Source organism: Hordeum vulgare, chromosome 3H, assembly GCF_904849725.1.
Source record: "Hordeum vulgare subsp. vulgare chromosome 3H, MorexV3_pseudomolecules_assembly, whole genome shotgun sequence".
NCBI lineage: Eukaryota > Viridiplantae > Streptophyta > Magnoliopsida > Poales > Poaceae > Hordeum > Hordeum vulgare.
In genome coordinates, this window is record NC_058520.1 from 607,365,455 (window position 1) to 607,389,468 (window position 24,014).

A 24,014-nucleotide genomic window follows, 5' to 3' on the forward strand; every position below is an offset into this window, starting at 1 on the left:
GTAGCAATAAAATGACACGATCAACATGCTACGTCTATTAGTTTGGGTCTAGTCCATCACGTGATTCTCCTAATGACGTGATCCAGTTATCAAGCAACAACACCTTGTTGATAATCAGAAGACACTGACTATCGTTGATCAACTGGCTAGCCAACTAGAGGCTTGCTAGGGATAGTGTTTTGTCTATGTATCCACACATGTATATAAGTCTTCATTCAATACAATTATAGCATGGATAATAAACGATTATCTTGATACAGGAATTATAATAATAACTATATTTATTATTGCCTCTAGGGCATAATGCCAACAGTCTCCCACTTGCACTAGAGTCAATAATCTAGCCCTCACATCATCATGCGAATTACATTGTAATAAATCTAACACCCATACAGTTCTGATGTTGATCATGCTTTGCCCGTGGAAGAGGTTTAGTCAGCGGGTCTGCTACATTCAGATCCGCATGCACTTTGCATATATTTACGTCCTCCCCTTCGACGTAGTCGCGGATAAGGTTGAAGCGTCGTTTGATGTGTCTGGACTTCTTGTGAAACTATGGTTCCTTTGCTAGGGCAATGGCACCCGTGTTATCACAGAACAAGGTTATTGGATTCAGTGCGCTTGGCACCACTCCAAGATCCGTCATGAATTGCTTCATCCAGACACCCTCTTTAGCCGCCTCCGAGGCAGCCATGTACTCCGCTTCACATGTAGAATCTACTACGACGCTCTGCTTGGAACTGCACCAGCTTACCGCACCCCCATTAAGAATAAATACGTATCTGGTTTGCGACTTAGAGTCGTCCGGATCTGTGTCAAAGCTTGCATCGACGTAACCTTTTACGGCGAGCTCTTCGTCACCTCCATACACGAGAAACATCTCCTTAGTCCTTTTCAGGTACTTCAGGATATTCTTGACCGCCGTCCAGTGATCCACTCCTGGATTACTCTGGAACCTACCTGCCATACTTATGGCCAGGCTAACGTCCGGTCTAGTGCACAGCATTGCATACATGATAGAACCTATGGCTGAAGCATAGGGGACGGAGCGCATATGCTCTCTATCTTCATCAGTTGCTGGGCACTGAGTCTTACTCAATCTCGTACCTTGTAAAACTGGCAAGAACCCTTTCTTGGACTGTTCCATTTTGAACCTCTTCAAAACTTTATCAAGGTATGTGCTTTGTGAAAGTCGTATCAGGCGTTTTGATCTATCCCTGTAGATCTTAATGCCTAGAATGTAAGAAGCTTCTCCTAGGTCCTTCATAGAGAAACTTTTATTCAAGTAATCCTTTATGCTCTCCAAAAACTCTACGTTGTTTCCAATCAGCAATATGTCATCCACATATAATATTAGAAACGCCACAGAGCTTCCACTCACTTTCTTGTAAATACAAGATTCTCCAACCACTTGTATAAACCCAAATGCTTTGATCACCTCATCAAAGCGTTTGTTCCAACTCCGAGATGCTTGCACCAGTCCATAAATGGATCGCTGAAGCTTGCACACCTTGTTAGCATTCTTAGGATCGACAAAACCTTCGGGTTGCATCATATACAACTCTTCCTTAAGGAAACCGTTAAGGAACGCCGTTTTGACATCCATCTGCCAGATTTCATAATCGAAAAATGCAGCTATTGCTAACATGATTCTGACGGACTTAAGCATCGCCACGGGTGAGAATGTCTCATCGTAGTCAACTCCTTGAACTTGTGAAAAACCCTTTGCCACAAGTCGAGCTTTATAAACGGTCACATTGCCGTCAGCGTCCGTCTTCCTCTTAAAGATCCATTTGTTCTGAATAGCCTTGCGGCCCTCAGGTAGTACCTCCAAAGTCCACGCTTTGTTCTCATACATGGATCCTATCTTGGACTTCATGGCTTCCAGCCATTTGTTGGAATCTGGGCCCACCATTGCTTCTTCATAATTTGCAGGTTCATTGTTGTCTAACAACATTATTGATAAGACGGGATTACCGTACCACTCTGGAGCAGCACGTGGTCTCGTCGACCTGCGTGGTTCGACAGAAACTTGAACCGGAGTTTCATGATCATCATCATTAACTTCCTCCTCAACCGGCGTCGCAATGACATAGGTTTCCCCTTGCCCTGCGCCACCATCCAGAGGGATGAGAGGTTCGACAACCTCGTCAAGTTCTATCTTCCTCCCACTCAATTCTCTCGAGAGAAACTCCTTCTCGAGAAAATCTCCGTTTTTAGCAACAAACACTTTGCCCTCGGATTTGAGATAGAAGGTGTACCCAACTGTCTCTTTTGGGTAACCTATGAAGATGCACTTTTCCGCTTTGGGTTCCAGCTTTTCAGGCTGAAGCTTTTTGACATAAGCATCACATCCCCAAACTTTAAGAAACGACAACTTTGGCCTTTTGCCATACCACAGTTCATATGGTGTCGTCTCAACAGATTTTGATGGTGCGCTATTTAAAGTGAATGCAGCTGTTTCTAATGCATAACCCCAAAATGATAATGGCAAATCGGTAAGAGACATCATAGATCGCACCATCTCTAATAAAGTACGATTACGACGTTCGGACACACCATAACGCTGTGGTGTTCCAGGCGGTGTCAACTGTGAAACAATTCCACATTGTCTTAAGTGAGCACCAAACTCGAAACTCAGATATTCACCCCCACGATCAGACCGTAGGAACTTGATCTTCTTGTTACGATGGTTTTCAACTTCACTCTGAAATTGCTTGAACTTTTCAAATGTTTCAGACTTGTGCTTCATTAAGTAGACATAACCATATCTACTCAAATCGTCAGTGAAGGTGAGAAAATAACGACATCCGCCGCGTGCCTCTACGCTCATCGGACCACACACATCGGTATGTATGATTTCCAACAAGTCACTTGCACGCTCCATTGTTCCGGAGAACGGAGTTTTAGTCATCTTGCCCATGAGGCATGGTTCGCACGTGTCAAGTGAATCAAAGTCAAGTGACTCCAAAAGTCCATCGGCATGGAGTTTCTTCATGCGCTTTACACCAATATGACCTAAGCGGCAGTGCCACAAAAATATGGCGCTATCATTGTTAACTCTAACTCTTTTGGTCTCAATGTTATGCGTATCGCTATCAAGATTCAATATGAACAATCCTCTCACATTTGGTGCATGACCATAAAAGATGTTACTCATAGAAATAGAACAACCATTATTCTCTGACTTAAAAGAGTAACCGTCTCGCAATAAACAAGATCCAGATATAATGTTCATGCTCAACGCAGGCACTAAATAATAATGATTTAAGTTCATAACTAATCCTGATGGTAACTGAAGTGAGACTGTGCCGACGGCGATTGCATCAACCTTGGAACCATTTCCTACGCGCATCGTCACTTCATCTTTCGCCAGCCTTCGTCTATTCCGCAGTTCCTGTTTCGAGTTGCAAATATGAGCAACAGAACCGGTATCGAATACCCAGGCACTACTACGAGAGCCGGTTAAATACACATCAATAACATGTATATCAAATATACCTGATTTTTCTTTGGCCGCCTTCTTATGAGCCAGATACTTGGGGCAATTGCGCTTCCAGTGACCCGTACCCTTGCAATAGTAACACTCTGTTTCAGGCTTAGGTCCAGCTTTGGGTTTCTTCGTCGGATTGGCAACAAGCTTGCCGCTCTTCTTTGAATTACCATTCTTGCCTTTGCCGTTTCTCTTGAAACTAGTGGTCTTACTCATCATCAACACTTGATGCTCTTTACGGAGTTCAGACTCTGCGACTTTCAGCATCGCAAACAACTCGCCGGGAGACTTTTTCATCCCTTGCATGTTGTAGTTCAACACAAAGCCTTTATAGCTTGGCGGCAGTGATTGAAGGATTCTGTCAGTGATAACTTCTTGCGGGAGTTCAATCCCCAACTCAGCTAGACGGTTTGAATACCCAGACATTTTGAGCACATGTTCACTGACAGACGAGTTTTCCTCCATCTTGCAAGCATAGAATTTATCGGAGGTCTCATACCTCTCGATCCGGGCGTTCTTCTGAAAGATAAACTTCAACTCTTGGAACATCTCAAATGCTCCATGACGCTCAAAGCGACGTTGAAGTCCCGGTTCTAAGCCATACAAGACTGCACATTGAACTACTGAGTAGTCCTCCTTACGTGCTAACCAAGTGTTCTTAACATCCTCATCAGCCGTAGCGGGTGGTTCTTCTCCTAGCGCAGCATTAAGGACATAATCCTTCTTCCCAGCTTGTAAGATTAGCTTAAGATTACGAGCCCAGTCTACAAAGTTGTTTCCATCATCTTTCAACTTAGCTTTCTCTAGGAACGTATTAAAATTCAGGGTGACTGTCGCGTGAGCCATGATCTACAACACAAATATATTCAAAGTAGACTTAGACTATGTTCAAGATAATTAGAGTTTAACTTAATCAAATTACTCGCTAAACTCCCACTCCAAAAGTACATCTCTCTAGTCATTTGAGTGGTTCATGATTCACTTACAGTAGCTCAAGTCCGATCATCACGTGAGTTGAGTATAGTTTCAGTAGTAAGCATCCCTATGCTAATCATATCATCTATATGATTCATGATTGACCTTTCGGTCTCATGTGTTCCGAGGCCATGTCTGCACATGCTAGGCTCGTCAAGCTTAACCCGAATGTTCCGCGTGCGCAACTGTTTCACACCCGTTGTATGTGAATATTGAGTCTATCACACCCGATCATCACGTGGTGTCTCGAAACGACGAACTGTAGCAACGGTGCACAGTCGGGGAGAACACAATTTCGTCTTGAAATTTTAGTGAGAGATCACCTTGTAATGCTACCGTCATTCTAAGCAAAATAAGGTGCATAAAAGGATTAACATCACATGCAATTCATAAGTGACATGATATGGCCATCATCACGTGCTCCTTGATCTCCATCACCAAAGCACCGGCACGATCTTCTTGTCACCGGCGCCACACCATGATCTCCATCAACGTGTCGCCATCGGGGTTGTCGTGCTACTCATGCTATTACTACTAAAGCTACATCCTAGCAAAATTGTAAACGCATCTGCAAGCACAAACGTTAGTTATAAAGACAACCCTATGGCTCCTGCCGGTTGCCGTACCATCGACGTGCAAGTCGATATTATCTATTACAACATGATCATCTCATACATCCAATATATCACATCACATCGTTGGCCATATCACATCACAAGCATACCCTGCAAAAACAAGTTAGACGTCCTCTAATTTTGTTGTTGCATGTTTTACGTGGTGACCATGGGTATCTAGTAGGATCGCATCTTACTTACGCAAACACCACAACGGAGATATATGAGTTGCTATTTAACCTCATCCAAGGACCTCCTCGGTCAATTCCGATTCAACTAAAGTTGGAGAAACTGACACCCGCCAGTCATCTTTGAGCAACGGAGTTACTCGTAGCGATGAAACCAGTCTCTCGTAAGCGTACGAGTAATGTCGGTCCGAGCCGCTTCGATCCAACAATACCGCGGAATCAAGAAAAGACTAAGGAGGGCAGCAAAACGCACATCACCGCCCACAAAAACTTTTGTGTTCTACTCGAGAAGACATCTACGCATGAACCTAGCTCATGATGCCACTGTTGGGGAACGTCGCATGGGAAACAAAAATTTTCCTACGCGCACGAAGACCTATCATGGTGATGTCCATCTACGAGAGGGGATGTGTGATCTACGTACCCTTGTAGACCGTACAGCAGAAGCGTTAGTGAACGCGGTTGATGTAGTGGAACGTCCTCACGTCCCTCTATCCGCCCCGCGAACTATCCCGCGATCAGTCCCAAGATCTAGTGCCGAACGGACGGCACCTCCGCGTTCAGCACACGTACAGCTCGACGATGATATCGGCCTTCTTGATCCAGCAAGAGAGACGTGTTGGGGAACGTCGCATGGGAAACAAAAATTTTCCTACGCGCACGAAGACCTATCATGGTGATGTCCATCTATGAGAGGGGATGAGTGATCTACGTACCCTTGTAGATCGTACAGCAGAAGCGTTTAGAGAACGCGGTTGATGTAGTGGAACGTCCTCACGTCCCTCGATCCGCCCCGCGAACAATCCCGCGATCAGTCCCACGATCTAGTACCGAACGGACGGCACCTCCGCGTTCAGCACACGTACAGCTCGACGATGATCTCGGCCTTCTTGATCCAGCAAGAGAGACGGAGAGGTAGAATAGTTCTCCGGCAGTGTGACGGCGCTCCGGAGGTTGGTGATGATCCCGTCTCAGCAGGGCTCCGCCCGAGCTCCGCAGAAACGCGATCTAGAGGAAAAACTATGGAGGTATGTGGTCGGGCAGCCGTGAGAAAGTCGTCTCAAATCTGCCCTAAAAGCCCCATATATATAGGAGGAGGGAGGGGGACCTTGCCTTGGGGTCCAAGGGAACCCCAAGGGGTCGGCCGAGCCAGGGGGGAGGACTCTCCCCCCCAAACCGAGTCCTACTTGGTTTGGTGGGAGGGAGTCCTTCCCCTTTCACACTTCTTCCTCTCTTTTTTTTTCTTCCTTTGATTTTTCTTCCTTGGCGCATAGGATTTGGTGGGCTGTCCCACCAGCCCACTAAGGGCTGGTGTGACCCCCACAAATACCTATGGGCTTCCCCGGAGTGGGTTGGCCCCCTCCGGTGAACCCCCGGAACCCATTCGTCATTCCCGGTACATTCCCGGTAACTCCGAAAACCTTCCGGTAATCAAATGAGGCCATCCTATATATCAATCTTCGTTTCCGGACCATTCCGGAAACCCTCGTGACGTCCGTGATCTCATCCGGGACTCCGAACAACATTCGGTAACCAACCATATAACTCAAATACGCATAAAACAACGTCGAACCTTAAGTGTGCAGACCCTGCGGGTTCGAGAACTATGTAGACATGACCCGAGAGACTCCTCGGTCAATATCCAATAGCGGGACCTGGATGCCCATATTGGATCCTACATATTCTACGAAGATCTTATCGTTTGAACCTCAGTGCCAAGGATTCGTATAATCCCGTATGTCATTCCCTTTGTCCTTCGGTATGTTACTTGCCCGAGATTCGATCGTCAGTATCCGCATACCTATTTCAATCTCGTTTACCGGCAAGTCTCTTTACTCGTTCCGCAATACAAGATCCCGCAACTTACACTAAGTTACATTGCTTGCAAGGCTTGTGTGTGATGTTGTATTACCGAGTGGGCCACGAGATACCTCTCCGTCACACGGAGTGACAAATCCCAGTCTTGATCCATACTAACTCAACTAACACCTTCGGAGATACCTGTAGAGCATCTTTATAGTCACCCAGTTACGTTGCGACGTTTGATACACACAAAGCATTCCTCCGGTGTGAGTGAGTTATATGATCTCATGGTCATAGGAATAAATACTTGACACGCAGAAAACAGTAGCAACAAAATGACACGATCAACATGCTACGTCTATTAGTTTGGGTCTAGTCCATCACGTGATTCTCCCAATGACGTGATCCAGTTATCAAGCAACAACACTTTGTTCATAATCAGAAGACACTGACTATCATCGATCAACTGGCTAGCCAACTAGAGGCATGCTAGGGACGGTGTTTCGTCTATGTATCCACACATGTAAATGAGTCTTCATTCAATACAATTATAGCATGGATAATAAACTATTATCTTGATACAAAAATTATAATAATAACTATATTTATTATTGCCTCTAGGGCATAATTCCAACAGTCTCCCACTTGCACTAGAGTCAATAATCTAGCCCTCACATCACCATGTGAATTACATTGTAATAAATCTAACACCCATACAGTTCTGGTGTCGATCATGTTTTGTCCGTGGAAGAGGTTTAGTCAGCGGGTCTGCTACATTCAGATCCGTGTGCACTTTGCATATATTTACGTCCTCCTCCTCGACGTAGTCGCGGATGAGGTTGAAGCGTCGTTTGATGTGTCTGGTCTTCTTGTGAAACCTTGGTTCCTTTGCTAAGGCAATGGCACCAGTGTTGTCACAGAACAAGGTTATTGGATCCAGTGCACTTGGCACCACTCCAAGATCCGTCATGAACTGCTTCATCCAGACACCCTCCTTAGCCGCCTCCGAGGCAGCCATGTACTCTGCTTCACATGTAGAATCTGCTACGACGCTTTGCTTGGAACTGCACCAGCTTACTGCACCTCCATTAAGAATAAATACGTATCCGGTTTGCGACTTAGAGTCGTCCGGATCTGTGTCAAAGCTTGCATCGACGTAACCTTTTACGGCGAGCTCTTCGTCACCTCCATACACGAGAAACATCTCCTTAGTCCTTTTCAGGTACTTCAGGATATTCTTGACCGCCGTCCAGTGATCCACTCCTGGATTACTCTGGAACCTACCTGCCATACTTATGGCCAGGCAAACATCCGGTCTAGTGCACAACATTGCATACATGATGGAGCCTATGGCTGAAGCATAGGGGACGGAGCGCATATGCTCTCTATCTTCATCAGTTGCTGGGCACTGAGTCTTACTCAATCTCGTACCTTGTAACACTGGCAAGAACCCTTTCTTGGACTGTTCCATTTTGAACCTCTTCAAAAGTTTATCAAGGTATGTGCTTTGTGAAAGTCCTATCAGGCGTTTTGATCTATCCCTATAGATCTTAATGCCTAGTATGTAAGCAGCTTCTCCTAGGTCCTTCATAGAGAAACTTTTATTCAAGTAACCTTTTATGCTCTCCAAAAGTTCTACGTTGTTTCCAATCAGCAATATGTCATCCACATATAATATTAGAAACGCCACAGAGCTCCCACTCACTTTCTTGTAAATACAAGATTCTCCAACCACTTGTATAAACCCAAATGCTTTGATCACCTCATCAAAACGTTTGTTCCAACTCCGAGATGCTTGCACCAGTCCATAAATGGATCGCTGGAGCTTGCACACCTTGTCAGCATTTTTAGGATCGACAAAACCTTCGGGTTGCATCATATACAACTCTTCCTTAAGGAAACCGTTAAGGAACGCCGTTTTGACATCCATCTGCCAGATTTCATAATCGAAAAATGCAGCTATTGCTAACATGATTCTGACGGACTTAAGCATCGCTACGGGAGAGAAAGTCTCATCGTAGTCAATTCCTGGAACTTGTGAAAAACCCTTTGCCACAAGCCGAGCTTTATAAACGGTCACATTACCGTCAGCGTCCGTCTTCTTCTTAAAGATCCATTTGTTCTGAATAGCCTTGCGGCCCTCAGGCAGTATCTCCAAAGTCCACACTTTGTTCTCATACATGGATCCTATCTCGGATTTCATGGCTTCTACCATTTGTTGGAATCTGGGCCCACCATTGCTTCTTCATAATTTGCAGGTTCATTGTTGTCTAACAACATGATTGATAAGACGGGATTACCGTACCACTCTGGAGCAGCGCGTGATCTCGTCGACCTGCGTGGTTCAACAGAAACTTGAACTGGAGTTTCATGATCATCATCATTAACTTCCTCCTCAACCGGCGTCGCAATGACAGAGGTTTCCCCCTGCCCTGCGCCACCATCCAGAGGGATGAGAGGTTCGACAACCTCGTCAAGTTCTATCTTCCACCCACTCAATTCTCTCGAGAGAAACTCCTTCTCGAGAAAAGTTCCGTTCTTAGCAACAAACACTTTGCCCTCGGATTTGAGATAGAAGGTGTACCCAACTGTCTCTTTTGGGTAACCTATGAAGACGCACTTTTCCGCTTTGGGTTCCAGCTTTTCAGGCTGAAGCTTTTTGACATAAGCATCACATCCCCAAACTTTAAGAAACGACAACTTTGGCCTTTTGCCATACCACAGTTCATATGGTGTCGTCTCAACGGATTTCGATGGTGCCCTATTTAAAGTGAATGCAGCTGTTTCTAATGCATAACCCCAAAATGATAACGGCAAATCAGTAAGAGACATCATAGATCGCACCATTTCTAACAAAGTACGATTACGACGTTCGGACACACCATTACGCTGTGGTGTTCCAGGCGGTGTTAACTACGAAACAATTCCACATTGTTTTAAGTGAGTACCAAACTCGAAACTCAGATATTCACCCCCACGATCAGACCGTAGGAACTTGATCTTCTTGTTACGATGATTTTCCACTTCACTCTGAAATTGCTTGAACTTTTCAAATGTTTCAGACTTGTGCTTCATCAAGTAGACATAACCATATCTACTTAAATCGTCAGTGAAGGTGAGAAAGTAACGATATCCGCCGCGTGCCTCCACGCTCATTGGACCACACACATCGGTATGTATGATTTCCAACAAGTCACTTGCACGCTCCATTGTTCCGGAGAACGGAGTCTTAGTCATCTTGCCCATGAGGCATGGTTCGCACGTGTCAAGTGAATCAAAGTCAAGTGACTCCAAAAGTCCATCAGCATGGAGTTTCTTCATGCGCTTTACACCAATATGACCCAAGCGGCAGTGCCATAAAAATATGGCGCTATCATTGTTTACTCTAACTCTTTTGGTCTCAATGTTATGTATATGCGTATCTCTATCAAGATTCAATATGAACAATCCTCTCACATTCGGTGCATGACCATAAAAGATGTTACTCATAGAAATAGAACAACCATTATTCTCAGACTTAAAAGAGTAACCGTCTCGCAATAAACAAGATCCAGATATAATGTTCATGCTCAACGCAGGCACTAAATAACAATGATTTAAGTTCATCACTAATCCCGATGGTAGTTGAAGTGACACTGTGCCGACGGCGATTGCATCAACCTTGGAACCGTTTCCTACGCGCATCGTCACTTCGTCTTTCGCCAGCCTTCGTCTATTCCGCAGTTCCTGCTTCGAGTTGCAAATGTGAGCAACAGAACCGGTATCGAATACCCAGGCACTACTACGAGAGCTGGTTAAGTACACATCAATAACATGTATATCAAATATACCTGATTTTTCTTTGCCCGCCTTCTTATCTGCCAGATACTTGGGGCAATTGCGCTTCCAGTGACCCATACCCTTGCAATAGAAGCACTCTGTTTCAGGCTTAGGTCCAGCCTTGGGTTTCTTCGGCGGATTGGCAACAGGCTTGCCGCTCTTCTTCGAATTGCCCTTCTTGCCTTTGCCGTTTCTCTTGAAACTAGTGGTCTTGCTCACCATCAACACTTGATGCTCTTTACGGAGTTCAGACTCTGTGACTTTCAGCATCGCAAACAACTCGCCGGGAGACTTGTTCATCCCTTGCATGTTGTAGTTCAACACAAAGCCTTTGTAGCTTGGCGGCAGTGATTGAATGATTCTGTCAGTGATAGCTTCTTGCGGGAGTTCAATCCCCAGTTCAGCCAGACGGTTTTAGTACCCAGACATTTTGAGCACATGTTCACTGACAGACGAGTTTTCCTCCATCTTGCAAGCATAGAATTTATCGGAGGTCTCATACCTCTCGATCCGGGCGTTCTTCTGAAAGATAAACTTCAACTCCTGGAACATCTCAAATGCTCCATGACGCTCAAAGCGACGTTGAAGTCCCGGTTCTAAGCCATACAAGACTGCACATTGAACTATTGAGTAGTCCTCCTTACGTGCTAACCAAGCGTTCTTAACATCCTGATCAGCCGTAGCGGGTGGTTCATCTCCTAGCGCAGCATTAAGGACATAATCCTTCTTTCCAGCTTGTAAGATTAGCTTAAGATTACGAGCCCAGTCTACAAAGTTGCTTCCATCATCTTTCAACTTAGCTTTCTCTAGGAACGTATTAAAATTGAGGATGACACTTGCGTGAGCCATGATCTACAACACAAATATATTCAAAGTGGACTTAGACTATGTTCAAGATAATTAGAGTTCAACTTAATCAAATTATATGCTAAACTCCCACTCAAAAAGTACATCTCTCTAGTCATTTGAGTGGTTCATGATCCACTTACACTATCCCAAGTCCGATCATCACGTGAGTCGAGAGTAGTTTCAGTGGTAAGCATCCCTATGCTAATCATATCAACTATATGATTCATGATCGACCTTTCGGTCTCATGTGTTCCGAGGCCATGTCTGCACATGCTAGGCTCGTCAAGCTTAACCCGAGTGTTCCGCGTGTGCAACTGTTTTGCACCCGTTGTATGTGAACGTTGAGTCTATCACACCCGATCATCACGTGGTGTCTCGAAACGACGAACTGTAGCAACGGTGCACAGTCGGGGAGAACACAATTTCGTCTTGAAATTTTAGTGAGAGATCACCTCATAATGCTACCGTCGTTCTAAGCAAAATAAGGTGCATAAAAGGATTAACATCACATGCAATTCATAAGTGACATGATATGGCCATCATCACGTGCTTCTTGATCTCCATCACCAAAGCACCGGCACGATCTTCTTGTCACCGGCGCCACACCATGATCTCCATCATCATGATCTCCATCAACGTGTCGCCATCGAGGTTGTCGTGCTACTTATGCTATCACTACTAAAGCTACATCCTAGCAAAATAGTAAACGCATCTGCAAGCACATATGTTAGTATAAAGACAACCCTATGGCTCCTGCCGGTTGCCGTACCATCGACATGCAAGTCGATATTTCTATTACAACATGATCATCTCATACATCCAATATATCACATCACATCGTTTGGCCATATCACATCACAATCATACCCTGCAAAAACAAGTTAGACGTCCTCTAATTTTGTTGTTGCATGTTTTACGTGGTGACCAAGGGTATCTAGTAGGATCGTATCTTACTTACGCAAACACCACAACGGAGATATATGAGTTGCTATTTAACCTCATCCAAGGACCTCCTCGGTCAAATCCGATTCAACTAAAGTTGGAGAAACCGTCACTTGCCAGTCATCTTTGAGCAAAGGGGGTTACTCGTAACGATGAAACCAGTCTCTCGTAAGCGTACGAGTAATGTCGGTCCAAGCCGCTTCGATCCAACAATACCGCGGAATCAAGAAAAGACTAAGGAGGGCAGCAAAACGCACATCACCGCCCACAAAACCTTTTGTGTTCTACTCGAGAAGACATCTACGCATGAACCTAGCTCATGATGCCACTGTTGGGGAACGTCGCATGGGAAACAAAAATTTTCCTACGCGCACGAAGACCTATCATGGTGATGTCCATCTATGAGAGGGGATGAGTGATCTACGTACCCTTGTAGATCGTACAGCAGAAGCGTTTAGAGAACGCGGTTGATGTAGTGGAACGTCCTCACGTCCCTCGATCCGCCCCGCGAACAATCCCGCGATCAGTCCCACGATCTAGTACCGAACGGACGGCACCTCCGCGTTCAGCACACGTACAGCTCGACGATGATCTCGGCCTTCTTGATCCAGCAAGATAGACGGAGAGGTAGAATAGTTCTCCGGCAGCGTGACGGTGCTCCGGAGGTTGGTGATGATCCCGTCTCAGCAGGGCTTCGCCCGAGCTCCACAGAAACGCGATCTAGAGGAAAAACTATGGAGGTATGTGGTCGGGCAGCCGTGAGAAAGTCGTCTCAAATCTGCCCTAAAAGCCCCATATATATAGGAGGAGGGAGGGGGACCTTGCCTTGGGGTCCAAGGGAACCCCAAGGGGTCGGCCGAGCCAGGGGGGAGGACTCTCCCCCCCCAAACCGAGTCCTACTTGGTTTGGTGGGAGGGAGTCCTTCCCCTTTCCCACTTCTTCCTCTTTTTTTTTCTTCCTTTGATTTTTCTTCCTTGGCGCATAGGATTTGGTGGGCTGTCCCACCAGCCCACTAAGGGCTGGTGTGACCCCCACAAATACCTATGGGCTTCCCCGGAGTGGGTTGCCCCCCTCCGGTGAACCCCCGGAACCCATTCGTCATTCCCGGTACATTCCCGGTAACTCCGAAAACCTTCCGGTAATCAAATGAGGCCATCCTATATATCAATCTTCGTTTCCGGACCATTCCGGAAACCCTCGTGACGTCCGTGATCTCATCCGGGACTCCGAACAACATTCGGTAACCAACCATATAACTCAAATACGCATAAAACAACGTCGAACCTTAAGTGTGCAGACCCTGCGGGTTCGAGAACTATGTAGACATGACCCGAGAGACTCCTCGGTCAATATCCAATAGCGGGACCTGGATGCCCATATTGGATCCTACATATTCTACGAAGATCTTATCGTTTGAACCTCAGTGCCAAGGATTCGTATAATCCCGTATGTCATTCCCTTTGTCCTTCGGTATGTTACTTGCCCGAGATTCGATCGTCAGTATCCGCATACCTATTTCAATCTCGTTTACCGGCAAGTCTCTTTACTCGTTCCGCAATACAAGATCCCGCAACTTACACTAAGTTACATTGCTTACAAGGCTTGTGTGTGATGTTGTATTACCGAGTGGGCCCCGAGATACCTCTCCGTCACACGGAGTGACAAATCCCAGTCTTGATCCGTACTAACTCAACTAACACCTTCGGAGATACCTGTAGAGCATCTTTATAGTCACCCAGTTACGTTGCGATGTTTGATACACACAAAGCATTCCTCCGGTGTCAGTGAGTTATATGATCTCATGGTCATAGGAATAAATACTTGACACGCAGAAAACAGTAGCAACAAAATGACACGATCAACATGCTACGTCTATTAGTTTGGGTCTAGTCCATCACGTGATTCTCCCAATGACGTGATCCAGTTATCAAGCAACAACACTTTGTTCATAATCAGAAGACACTGACTATCATCGATCAACTGGCTAGCCAACTAGAGGCATGCTAGGGACGGTGTTTCATCTATGTATCCACACATGTAAATGAGTCTTCATTCAATACAATTATAGCATGGATAATAAACTATTATCTTGATACAGGAATTATAATAATAACTATACATTTATTATTGCCTCTAGGGCATAATTCCAACAAGACGGAGATGTAGAAGAGTTCTCCGGCAGCGTGACGACGCTCCGGAGGTTGGTGATGATCTCATCTCAGCAGGGCTCCGCCCGAGCTCCGCAGAAACGCGATCTAGAGGTAAAACCGTGGAGATATGTGGTCGGGCTGCCGTGGCAAAGTTGTCTCAAATCAGCCCTAAAACCCCACTATATATAGGAGGGAGAGGGGGGAGCCTTGCCTTGGGGTCCAAGAACCCCCAAGGGGTCGGCTGAGCCAAGGGGGGAAGGTCTCCCCCCCCCCCCAAACCGAGTCCTACTTGGTTTGGAAGGTGGAGTCCTTCTTCCCTTTCCCACCTCCTCCTTTTTTTTCTTTTTCTCTTTGATTTTCTTCCCAATGTGCATAGGCCCCTGTTGGGCTGTCCCACCAGCCCACTAAGGGCTGGTGCGGCACCCCCAATACCTATGGGCTTCCCCGGGGTGGGTGGCCCCCCCGGTGAACTCCCGGAACCCATTCGTCATTCCCGTTACATTCCCGGTAACTCCGAAAACCTTCCGGTAATCAAATGAGGTCATCCGATATATCAATCTTCGTTTCCGGACCATTCCGGAAACCCTCGTGACGTCAGTGATCTCATCCGGGACTCCGAACAACATTCGGCAACCAACCATATAACTCAAATACGCATAAAACAACGTCGAACCTTAAGTGTGCAGACCCTGCGGGTTCGAGAACTATGTAGACATGACCCGAGAGACTCCTCGGTCAATATCCAATAGCGGGACCTGGATGCCCATATTGGATCCTACATATTCTACGAAGATCTTATCGTTTGAACCTCAGTGCCAAGGATTCATATAATCCCGTATGTCATTCCCTTTGTCCTTCGGTATGTTACTTGCCCGAGATTCGATCGTCAGTATCCACATACCTATTTCAATCTCGTTTACCGGCAAGTCTCTTTACTCGTTCCGTAATACAAGATCCCGCAACTTACACTAAGTCACATTGCTTGCAAGGCTTGTGTGTGATGTTGTATTACCGAGTGGGCCCCGAGATACCTCTCCGTCACACGGAGTGACAAATCCCAATCTTGATCCATACTAACTCAACGAACACCTTCGGAGATACCTGTAGAGCATCTTTATAGTCACCCAGTTACGTTGCGACGTTTGATACACACAAAGTATTCCTCCGGTGTTAGTGAGTTATATGATCTCATGGTCATAGGAACAAATACTTGACACGCAGAAAACAGTAGCAATGAAATGACACGATCAACATGCTACGTCTATTAGTTTGGGTCTAGTCCATCACGTGATTCTCCTAATGACGTGATCCAGTTATCAAGCAACAACACCTTGTTCATAATCAGAAGACACTGACTATCGTTGATCAACTGGCTAGCCAACTAGAGGCTTGCTAGGGACAGTGTTTTGTCTATGTATCCACACATGTATATAAGTCTTCATTCAATATAATTATAGCATGGATAATAAACGATTATCTTGATACATGAATTATAATAATAACTATATTTATTATTGCTTCTAGGACATAATTCCAACACTTTTACTAGAGAATTTTCAAGCACGTCCTCTTAACCGTGACAGATGGATTTTTAAATTGAGCCCTATAAACCGAAAAAAGATACAAAGTTTAGTAGAAAATTGTACTAAGTCTCTGATATTTATTTTGGAACGAATTGATTACTACTCCCTCCATTTCTAAATAATGATAGTTGAGGAGAACTTAGAAACAGAGGGAGTACAAATTATCAATAAGCGAGCTCACCGAGATGCCTTCAACTACTAGTGTGCCGTTTTGATCACTTTATGGATAAGCTGTGTAACTACATCACACGTACGGTGACCAGTTAGTTTGATAGATCAATGCTTATGTTCCTTTGTTTCTAAATAAACCAGTGGCTAGATCAAGTAAAAAAATAAAAATAAAATAGAATAACCAGTGGTAAAATCGATAACCAATGCGGCCGGGAGGACAGGTCTAAACACAAAGTTTCCAGATTTCTGTTTTCTTTCAAAATGTGAAACACGACAAGCAGCATTTAGCTGATGCATTTGCAACATAATGGTACTTCTACGAGTGGTTCTCAGCAAACAATATTAGCTGATGCATTTGCACAGCATTTAGGCGAAGCAATTGCCCTTTAAAGATTGGGATCCATATCAAATGAACCGGCCTTAAGTATGCATGCATATGTGCACCAGCCGAACTATATAGAAAACCACAATAAAGTTCACTGAATTTATAATTTCGGTAAATCGATTTTGTGCAAGAAGAAAAATGAAAGAAGGAACAATGGGAGGAGGAAGAAGAAACGACTGCCCCAACACTACTGGAGTTACCCGTTTGGGCAAGAAAATCTCTAGCAAACGCCCAATGGAACTCAACGAAGGGCTCAGCATACACACTTCACGCAAAGGGAGTTTGCCAAATTTCTTTTGTGGGGGACTCGGTTAAATGTTTGTGTGTGTGTGGGTGGGGACTCGGTTAAATCTTTGGGTCACTGGTACAATAAAACAACATGATGGGTGAATAAGGGCGATGGTACTTGCCACGAGGCATCAGCTTTTGCCGAGTGCCGACCACTATACTCGGCAAATAGCAGCACAAAGGGTGACGTTATGTGTCCCTGCCAATTAATCATGGGCAAGCTGGCAAAAGAGGGGTGCATATGGGGGCGCCTGTCAAGAGCGGCGTTGAAGAGGCCGGGCTCCATGAAGCCCGTTTGTCAGCTATATAAGAAATTTCATCTGGTAATTCGATCATTTACATGTTACATAAGCAAGATAAATATCTTGCCCGAAAACAACAAAGAGAAAACCCATTTAATCTGTCTATTTATATCTTTTTTGTATACATTACATGTAAACATATATGTTCATGAAATTTTTTACGTGTATACTACAAACATACTTCTATGTATATAGTTTTTTTTGGATTTTTCAATATGTGAAAATAGTATTTTTTTTCTCAAAAATAATTAAGAGCTCCGTGGAGCTCAGCCTCTGTTATGCAGTTTGGGGCGCATGTCGGTTTGTTGTGCACAACCTCGGAGACACCATTGGGTAAAGACCAATTGATAGGAAGATGCCACGTGTCTTAATTTATAGGTCTACTATATGATAATAAAATAAAGACGAGAACTCTCATAAAAGTAGAATTGAGGGGAAACCCTCTTTCTCAAAAAATAGAATAAAATACTTGGTCTATATGATATAGAACCTGTATGGATCCATGGGTTAGATTTAGAATTGGTTAGATTAGACTGAACTAACCCACAACATCTAAACATGAGGGTTAGAGTTGAACCCATCCAGAAGAACTAACCCACCCAAGAGGTGCTTATTTAGGTTAGAGTTAGATGAAGACCGTAAAAAGTTACTTTTCCCTCTACCTCCACCACAAATTCTGGTTAAAGAAGCCAAATGATTGAAAAAAATTGCATTTATTGATAATCTAACTCTGTCGTCCAAATTAACACCTCTTTGGTTAGAGTTAGTTTAAAGTTAGTCTAGGGTTAGAATCTAACTCTAACCTCTAACCGAGTTAGAGTATCCAAACAGGACCATGATCATTTGATGCCACGTGCTAAGTAGGAACCAACAATAATTTTGTTTCTCGAATTTTTAGCCTTCACAACATGATGCCATAATCCATCCTCGGTTTAAAGTTTCCACCACCATTTTTTAAGGGGAATTTCCACCACCATTTTAATAGGAGCATCTCCAGCAGTCTCCTAAAATATACCTCCATATACATGCGTTTAGGTGCTTTTCCTATAATTTATTGCATGCGTCCCCTGCTTCGTCATCCTGGCGCTCGCCACCCGCGACTCCATGGTCGCCACGGGCGGGCCCAAGTAACACGTGTCCCTCGCCCGCCGCGACATCGCACGGTTTGCCGCACAGAATAGCATGAGCTCCGGCCTCCCTCCGCCGTTCTCTAACGTGACACCCCTCCTGGAGGTGCTACACAAGCTTGGCCACGACCTTGATGCCACCGACCTCGTCGCGCTCTCCGACGGCCACACCATCGGCCTCGGGCACTGTACCTCCTTTGAGAAGTGGCTCTACCCTGGCTCGGACCCCAGCATGAGCCCTTCCTTCGTCGCCAGGCTAAAGCAGACGTGCCCGGCCATGGGCACACTCTCCAGCACCGCGCTGGACGTGGGCACACCGAACGTGTTCGACAACAAGTACTTTGTCAACTTGTTGAACCGGGAGGGGCTCTTCGTGTACGACCAGGACCTCTAAACCAACACCATGGTGCTTGCCACGAGGCATCGGCTTTTGCCGATCGCTGACCCCGACACTCAGAAATTATCAGCAAAAAGGATGATGTCATGTGTCCCCGCCAATTAACCATGGGCAAGCTCGCAAAAGAGCGGTGCATAGGGGGGGGTGCTTGTTGAGAGCGGCGCTGCAGAGGCTGAGCTCCATGAAGCCCGTTTTGCCAAAAAAATGTCAATATATACTTCAAAGTTTTAGAAAATGTCTCTCTCTGAAACTTTCTGAAGCTTTTTTATGAAATTACCTGTGGCAGTTTTGCTATAGACCTATCCCTGTGCTTTTACCCCAACATAAAAGCCTCATCTGCCAGTTTCTAATTTCTATTCTCTTTCTCTCTCGCGTCCATGTAAGAAATTGACCGAGCTCCGGCGATAGGTGGTGGGGATGGCGGCGGGCACCACGGTGGTGCAACGTGACGACAACGGTCTGGCGGTCATTAACAGCAGCTCACTAACGTGAGATAGGTTGAAAAATTATAGGGAGAGTTACAACTATCTCTCTCTCTCTCTCTCTCTCTCTCTCTCTCTCTCTCTCTCTCTCTCTCTCTCTCTCTTTCTGCGTGCGTGTGTGTGTGTGTCTATTTGAGCAAAGATGCCAAGTTTTTAGGGAGAAGTCCAATTTTTTTGGGAAATATGGAGATGTCCAACTTTTTTTGGAACGGGGAATTTACTAGAGATGCCCTAAGTTTTGTTTTATAATATTTTTCTACACCTAGTCCTTTTTTTCTTCGATCTACATACTCTGGTAAAGTGACATCCTAAAAATCATATTTTCCGAATTGAAGAAGTTTGATTTTCTTCGGTGACTCATTATATGATTTAAAATAGTTCCAAATGCAGGATACATATTATTTATCACACCCATTTCAACAATTGCATTCATACTTCAACTAATTTCACAACCACTCTACGTCCATTTAACACAACATTCATTTTCTATCATTTCAATTAATTTATTTGAGTTATTTCAATTTTCATACATATTTAAATACTTTTAGCCATATTATAACACATAATTTAATTGTTCCAACTAGTTATAAATACAATTCATAAATTATTACACACATTTCCACTATTTGTTTCATATTTCAATCAATTTCAAAATCATTACACTGGCGTTTGACACATATATCATTTTAAAAGCATTTGAATAATTTTGGTCCTCATTTAAAAACTAGTACTTTCATTTAAATTTCTGAAACAATTTATAAATCTTAATTTGAAAATTTTGAAGAATTTCACAATTTGTTTTTTTCAAATAATAGCCCTAATCATATGATCTAAAAGGGTCTCATACAAAAATAGTAGCCCTAATCCTATGATCTTAGGGCTCTCATAGAATCAATTTCTTACGGTTCAAATCCCCCACATCCCTACAAAAAATATTTGATCCGAAGAGGCCCTAAAAGTCTACAGAAACCCTAAACTCGGTAATTAACACAATATTTTGCCACTGTGAGTCCTATATAGCTCGCCTACATATCTTTTCTGCATGGATGGCCCAACTATATCAGCTAATATGTTCATTCAGATTTTTAGTTCAGTTTTATTTTCTTTATAGTTTATATATTAAAAAAAGTAAGTGCCTTTTTTTACATTATGTCTATGGGTTATTTTACATATTCTTTTCCGTTTCTGATTTTCTGGTTTCCTTTTTGTATTAAATTTTCTGAGATTTATATATATTTTTATTTCAATTTTTTTTCTACTTTCTGCTTTATTTCTTCTTTTTATAATTATTCTTGTAGTTATGTTGGGTAATACCACAAGGTTTTTTATGTGTGTTATATCACATTTTTTTAAACCCATGAACCCTTTTCAATTACATATACATATTTTAAAGTTTGATAAACCTTTCATTTTCCCATTGAAGTTTGTTAAAAAATTCATGAGTATTTTTTGGAAAACATGAATATTCTTTTAATTGTACATGCATGTTTTCGGAAATATATAAACACTTTTGAAATACACAAACATATATTTTTGAGATATCTGAAGAAAATCTATACACATGAACTTTTTGTTTTACGTGAACAGTTTTCCTCACAACACATGAACACTTCTACTCATTCAACAATATTGACCTTGTTGCCGGACAGATTCTATAAAATCAGTAAACTGGATACATTTTTGAGATTTCTCAAAAGTAAATCTTACCTATTAATCATTTGAAAAATTCCGGTGATGCGGGTCTCTTGGTTGAATGCACAACTCCGGAGTGGAAGGCATATATATTGCGTTGCTCGCACGCTGGCCAACGTGAGCAAGGAGTTGCTTACGGTGAGGATTAGGCAGTACATAGGGGACCCTGGTTTTCAGAGCAATATTTATTCATAACCTATGTGAATAATTTTCTCCTAGTTTAAATTCGCATGTTGAATATAATTGGTTTGAAATCCGGGTGTATAGAGCTCAGGAAGCACACACCTAAGATGCTCTCTTTTTGTATGTTTTTTGTGTGAATATTCCTTTGCTATAGAATTATATTTGAGCCTCTGGTTACCATTCTCTAAGAAAGTGAGAAATGCGCTACATAGAGACGAAAAGAACACCAAATACAAGAGCGCTTTGTGCTGCATGTTATTTTTTTTACATGAGGATTGAAGTAGTAGGCTTATGTTACGGAATCTAATACTTTTGGCTTACTCAGCTAACTCATTAGCTGTCTAATATTTTAGGTACACTCTAAGACAACTCATGCTTATGCATATGTATGCTTAGTCTCACTTATCAGAGTCATCAACCGAATACCGTGTAAACGCATCAACTAATTTGTTTGTTAGGATTAGTGTTTATGACAGTAAGTTTGTTAAGAGTTGCTCCTACCCATCAGCTGAACTATTAATAAAAGAACCATCATCACATTTTCATTTGGTACTAGAGATAGAGATATGGATGCTCTGCTCAAAGGAGCGGAAGGAAGAATAACTTTACTGAGTGCTGCAAAAAAATGCTCCCAGTTGTCAAATTATAGCATACTCTTTCCCAAAAGAGAGAGCCCTACGCGGGAGAACACGAATCTTGGCAATTCTGCATGTCAGGCTAGAATGTAACATCTGTCGGCAGCTGGGTGCAAAACTGAGAAATTCTTTTTTTTATCAGAAAACTGAGAGATTCTGATAAGAAGGATAATGTTTTTTTCTTCTTCGTTTTATTTTCATATAATTTCTCTACCGAGTGTCGACAAGTAACAGCTATAGTCGCAGGAGAATGGTGCAATAATAGAGGGAATCATGGAATCTTCCATGTCCGCCAATCCTCACCGTCCATCTTCTCCCGTCACTTCCACCCGCCTCGCTATAAATACACCCGTCCTCAAAACATTTGGTACAAGCAAGCAAGCATCCACACGTACCGGCGTCGATCACACACTTGCTAGCTTAGCATCACCACCAGCTCTTACCATGTCGGGGTACTACAACGGCGGCGGCAGGACCATGTCCTACTCCAACACCGACGAGTGCTTCGACGGCGGCAGGACCATGTACTCCAACACCACCGAGGAGTGCTACGACGCCGGCAAGCATGGCCACGGCCACGGGCACGGGCACGGCCATGGCCATGGTGGGGCAAACATGTACTCCAACACCACTGACGTGGAGTGCTTCGAGTCCGGCCGCCAAGGCCACGGCGGCGGCGGCAGGACCATGTACTCCAACACCGTCGACGAGGAGTGCTTCGACTCCGGCAGGCACGGGCTTGGGCACGGCCACGGGCATGGCTACGGGCACAACGACGGCAGGGCCATGTCCTACTCCACCACCACCGAGGAGTGTTTCGGCGGCGGCGAGCAGGGGCAGGGGTACTACAAGAAGGAGGTGAAGCAGCACAAGAACAGGGAGCGCGTCGGCGAGGTCGGTGCCATCGCCGCCGGTGCCTTTGCCCTGGTAAGCAAATAGTTAACCTCACTTAGCAAGTCAGCATCACATATTACTCCCTCCGTTTCTAAATATAGGTCTTTTAAAAGGTTTTTAAAAAAAATACATACAGATGTATATAGACACACTTTAGATTATAGATTCACTTATTTTGCTCGGTACGTAGTTCCCTAATGGAATTTTTAAAATAATTTACATTTAGAAACGAAGGGAGTACAATTTTAACCATGTACTAATTAAGATGCATGCTCTTTGAATATGGTGTGCAGTACGAGGGGTACGAGGCGAAGAAGGACCCGGCGCACGCGAGGAAGCACCAGATCGAGGCCGGCGTGGCAGGCGCGGCGGCGCTCGGCGCGGGCGGCTACGCGTACCACGAGCACCGCGAGCAGAAGCAGGCCGCCGCCGGCTACGGCGGGCAGCAGGAGTGCAGGATGCCCGTCCACAACAGCTACTGCAACTGAGTAACCATGCATGCAACCGACGTCCACCGATCGTCGTAAAGACTCCAATAAGATCGATAGAGCAATATGCATGCGTGTGTTGCTCTAAGTAATCTTATTAATCTCGGCGTCTCTACAATAAGCAAGCTGCATGCGTTCGTGCTACCGGTTACGTGCTCTGTGGTGTAACTTGCGTCTGGTACAATACGGTCGCCAGTATTTACGCGTGTATGGATTATGTGGTCTTGAATAATAAGCAATAATATTAAGTTATTAATAATTATGTGGTGTTCTTTGTTCGCTGTGATTAGATCTATATATTCGAACCATTGTTTTCTCCAAGTCACTCCATATGAACACAAAGGATTCTATTTGGACTCTATTGACATTTGACAACGGCTTTGTGTAAATGTCGTCACCCTTTTCAAATAGCCTTTCCTCCCGCTTTATAGATAAGACAATAGTCCATACAAGCCGCATACATGTTCAACCAGCAACCATTACTGGAAAAACCATCATTACCGTGTTTTTATGATGTAAGTTGAGTAAAAGAAAAAGGGACGACGACAAAAGAC

General features: G+C 44.2%; 1 protein-coding gene and 1 pseudogene across 1 annotated transcript; both read left to right on the forward strand.

The window, feature by feature from the left end:
- The first annotated feature begins 18,744 nt into the window (after positions 1-18,744).
- On the forward strand, positions 18,745-19,191 carry LOC123442240 (annotated as a pseudogene).
- Positions 19,192-22,453: 3,262 nt separating this feature from the next.
- On the forward strand, positions 22,454-23,719 carry LOC123441064 (hornerin-like). Its single transcript, XM_045117586.1, has 2 exons — positions 22,454-23,005; positions 23,266-23,719. Exons 1-2 carry the CDS (start codon positions 22,523-22,525, stop codon positions 23,458-23,460), a joined length of 678 nt encoding a protein of 225 aa, XP_044973521.1. The 5' UTR covers positions 22,454-22,522; the 3' UTR covers positions 23,461-23,719.
- Positions 23,720-24,014: the final 295 nt, after the last annotated feature.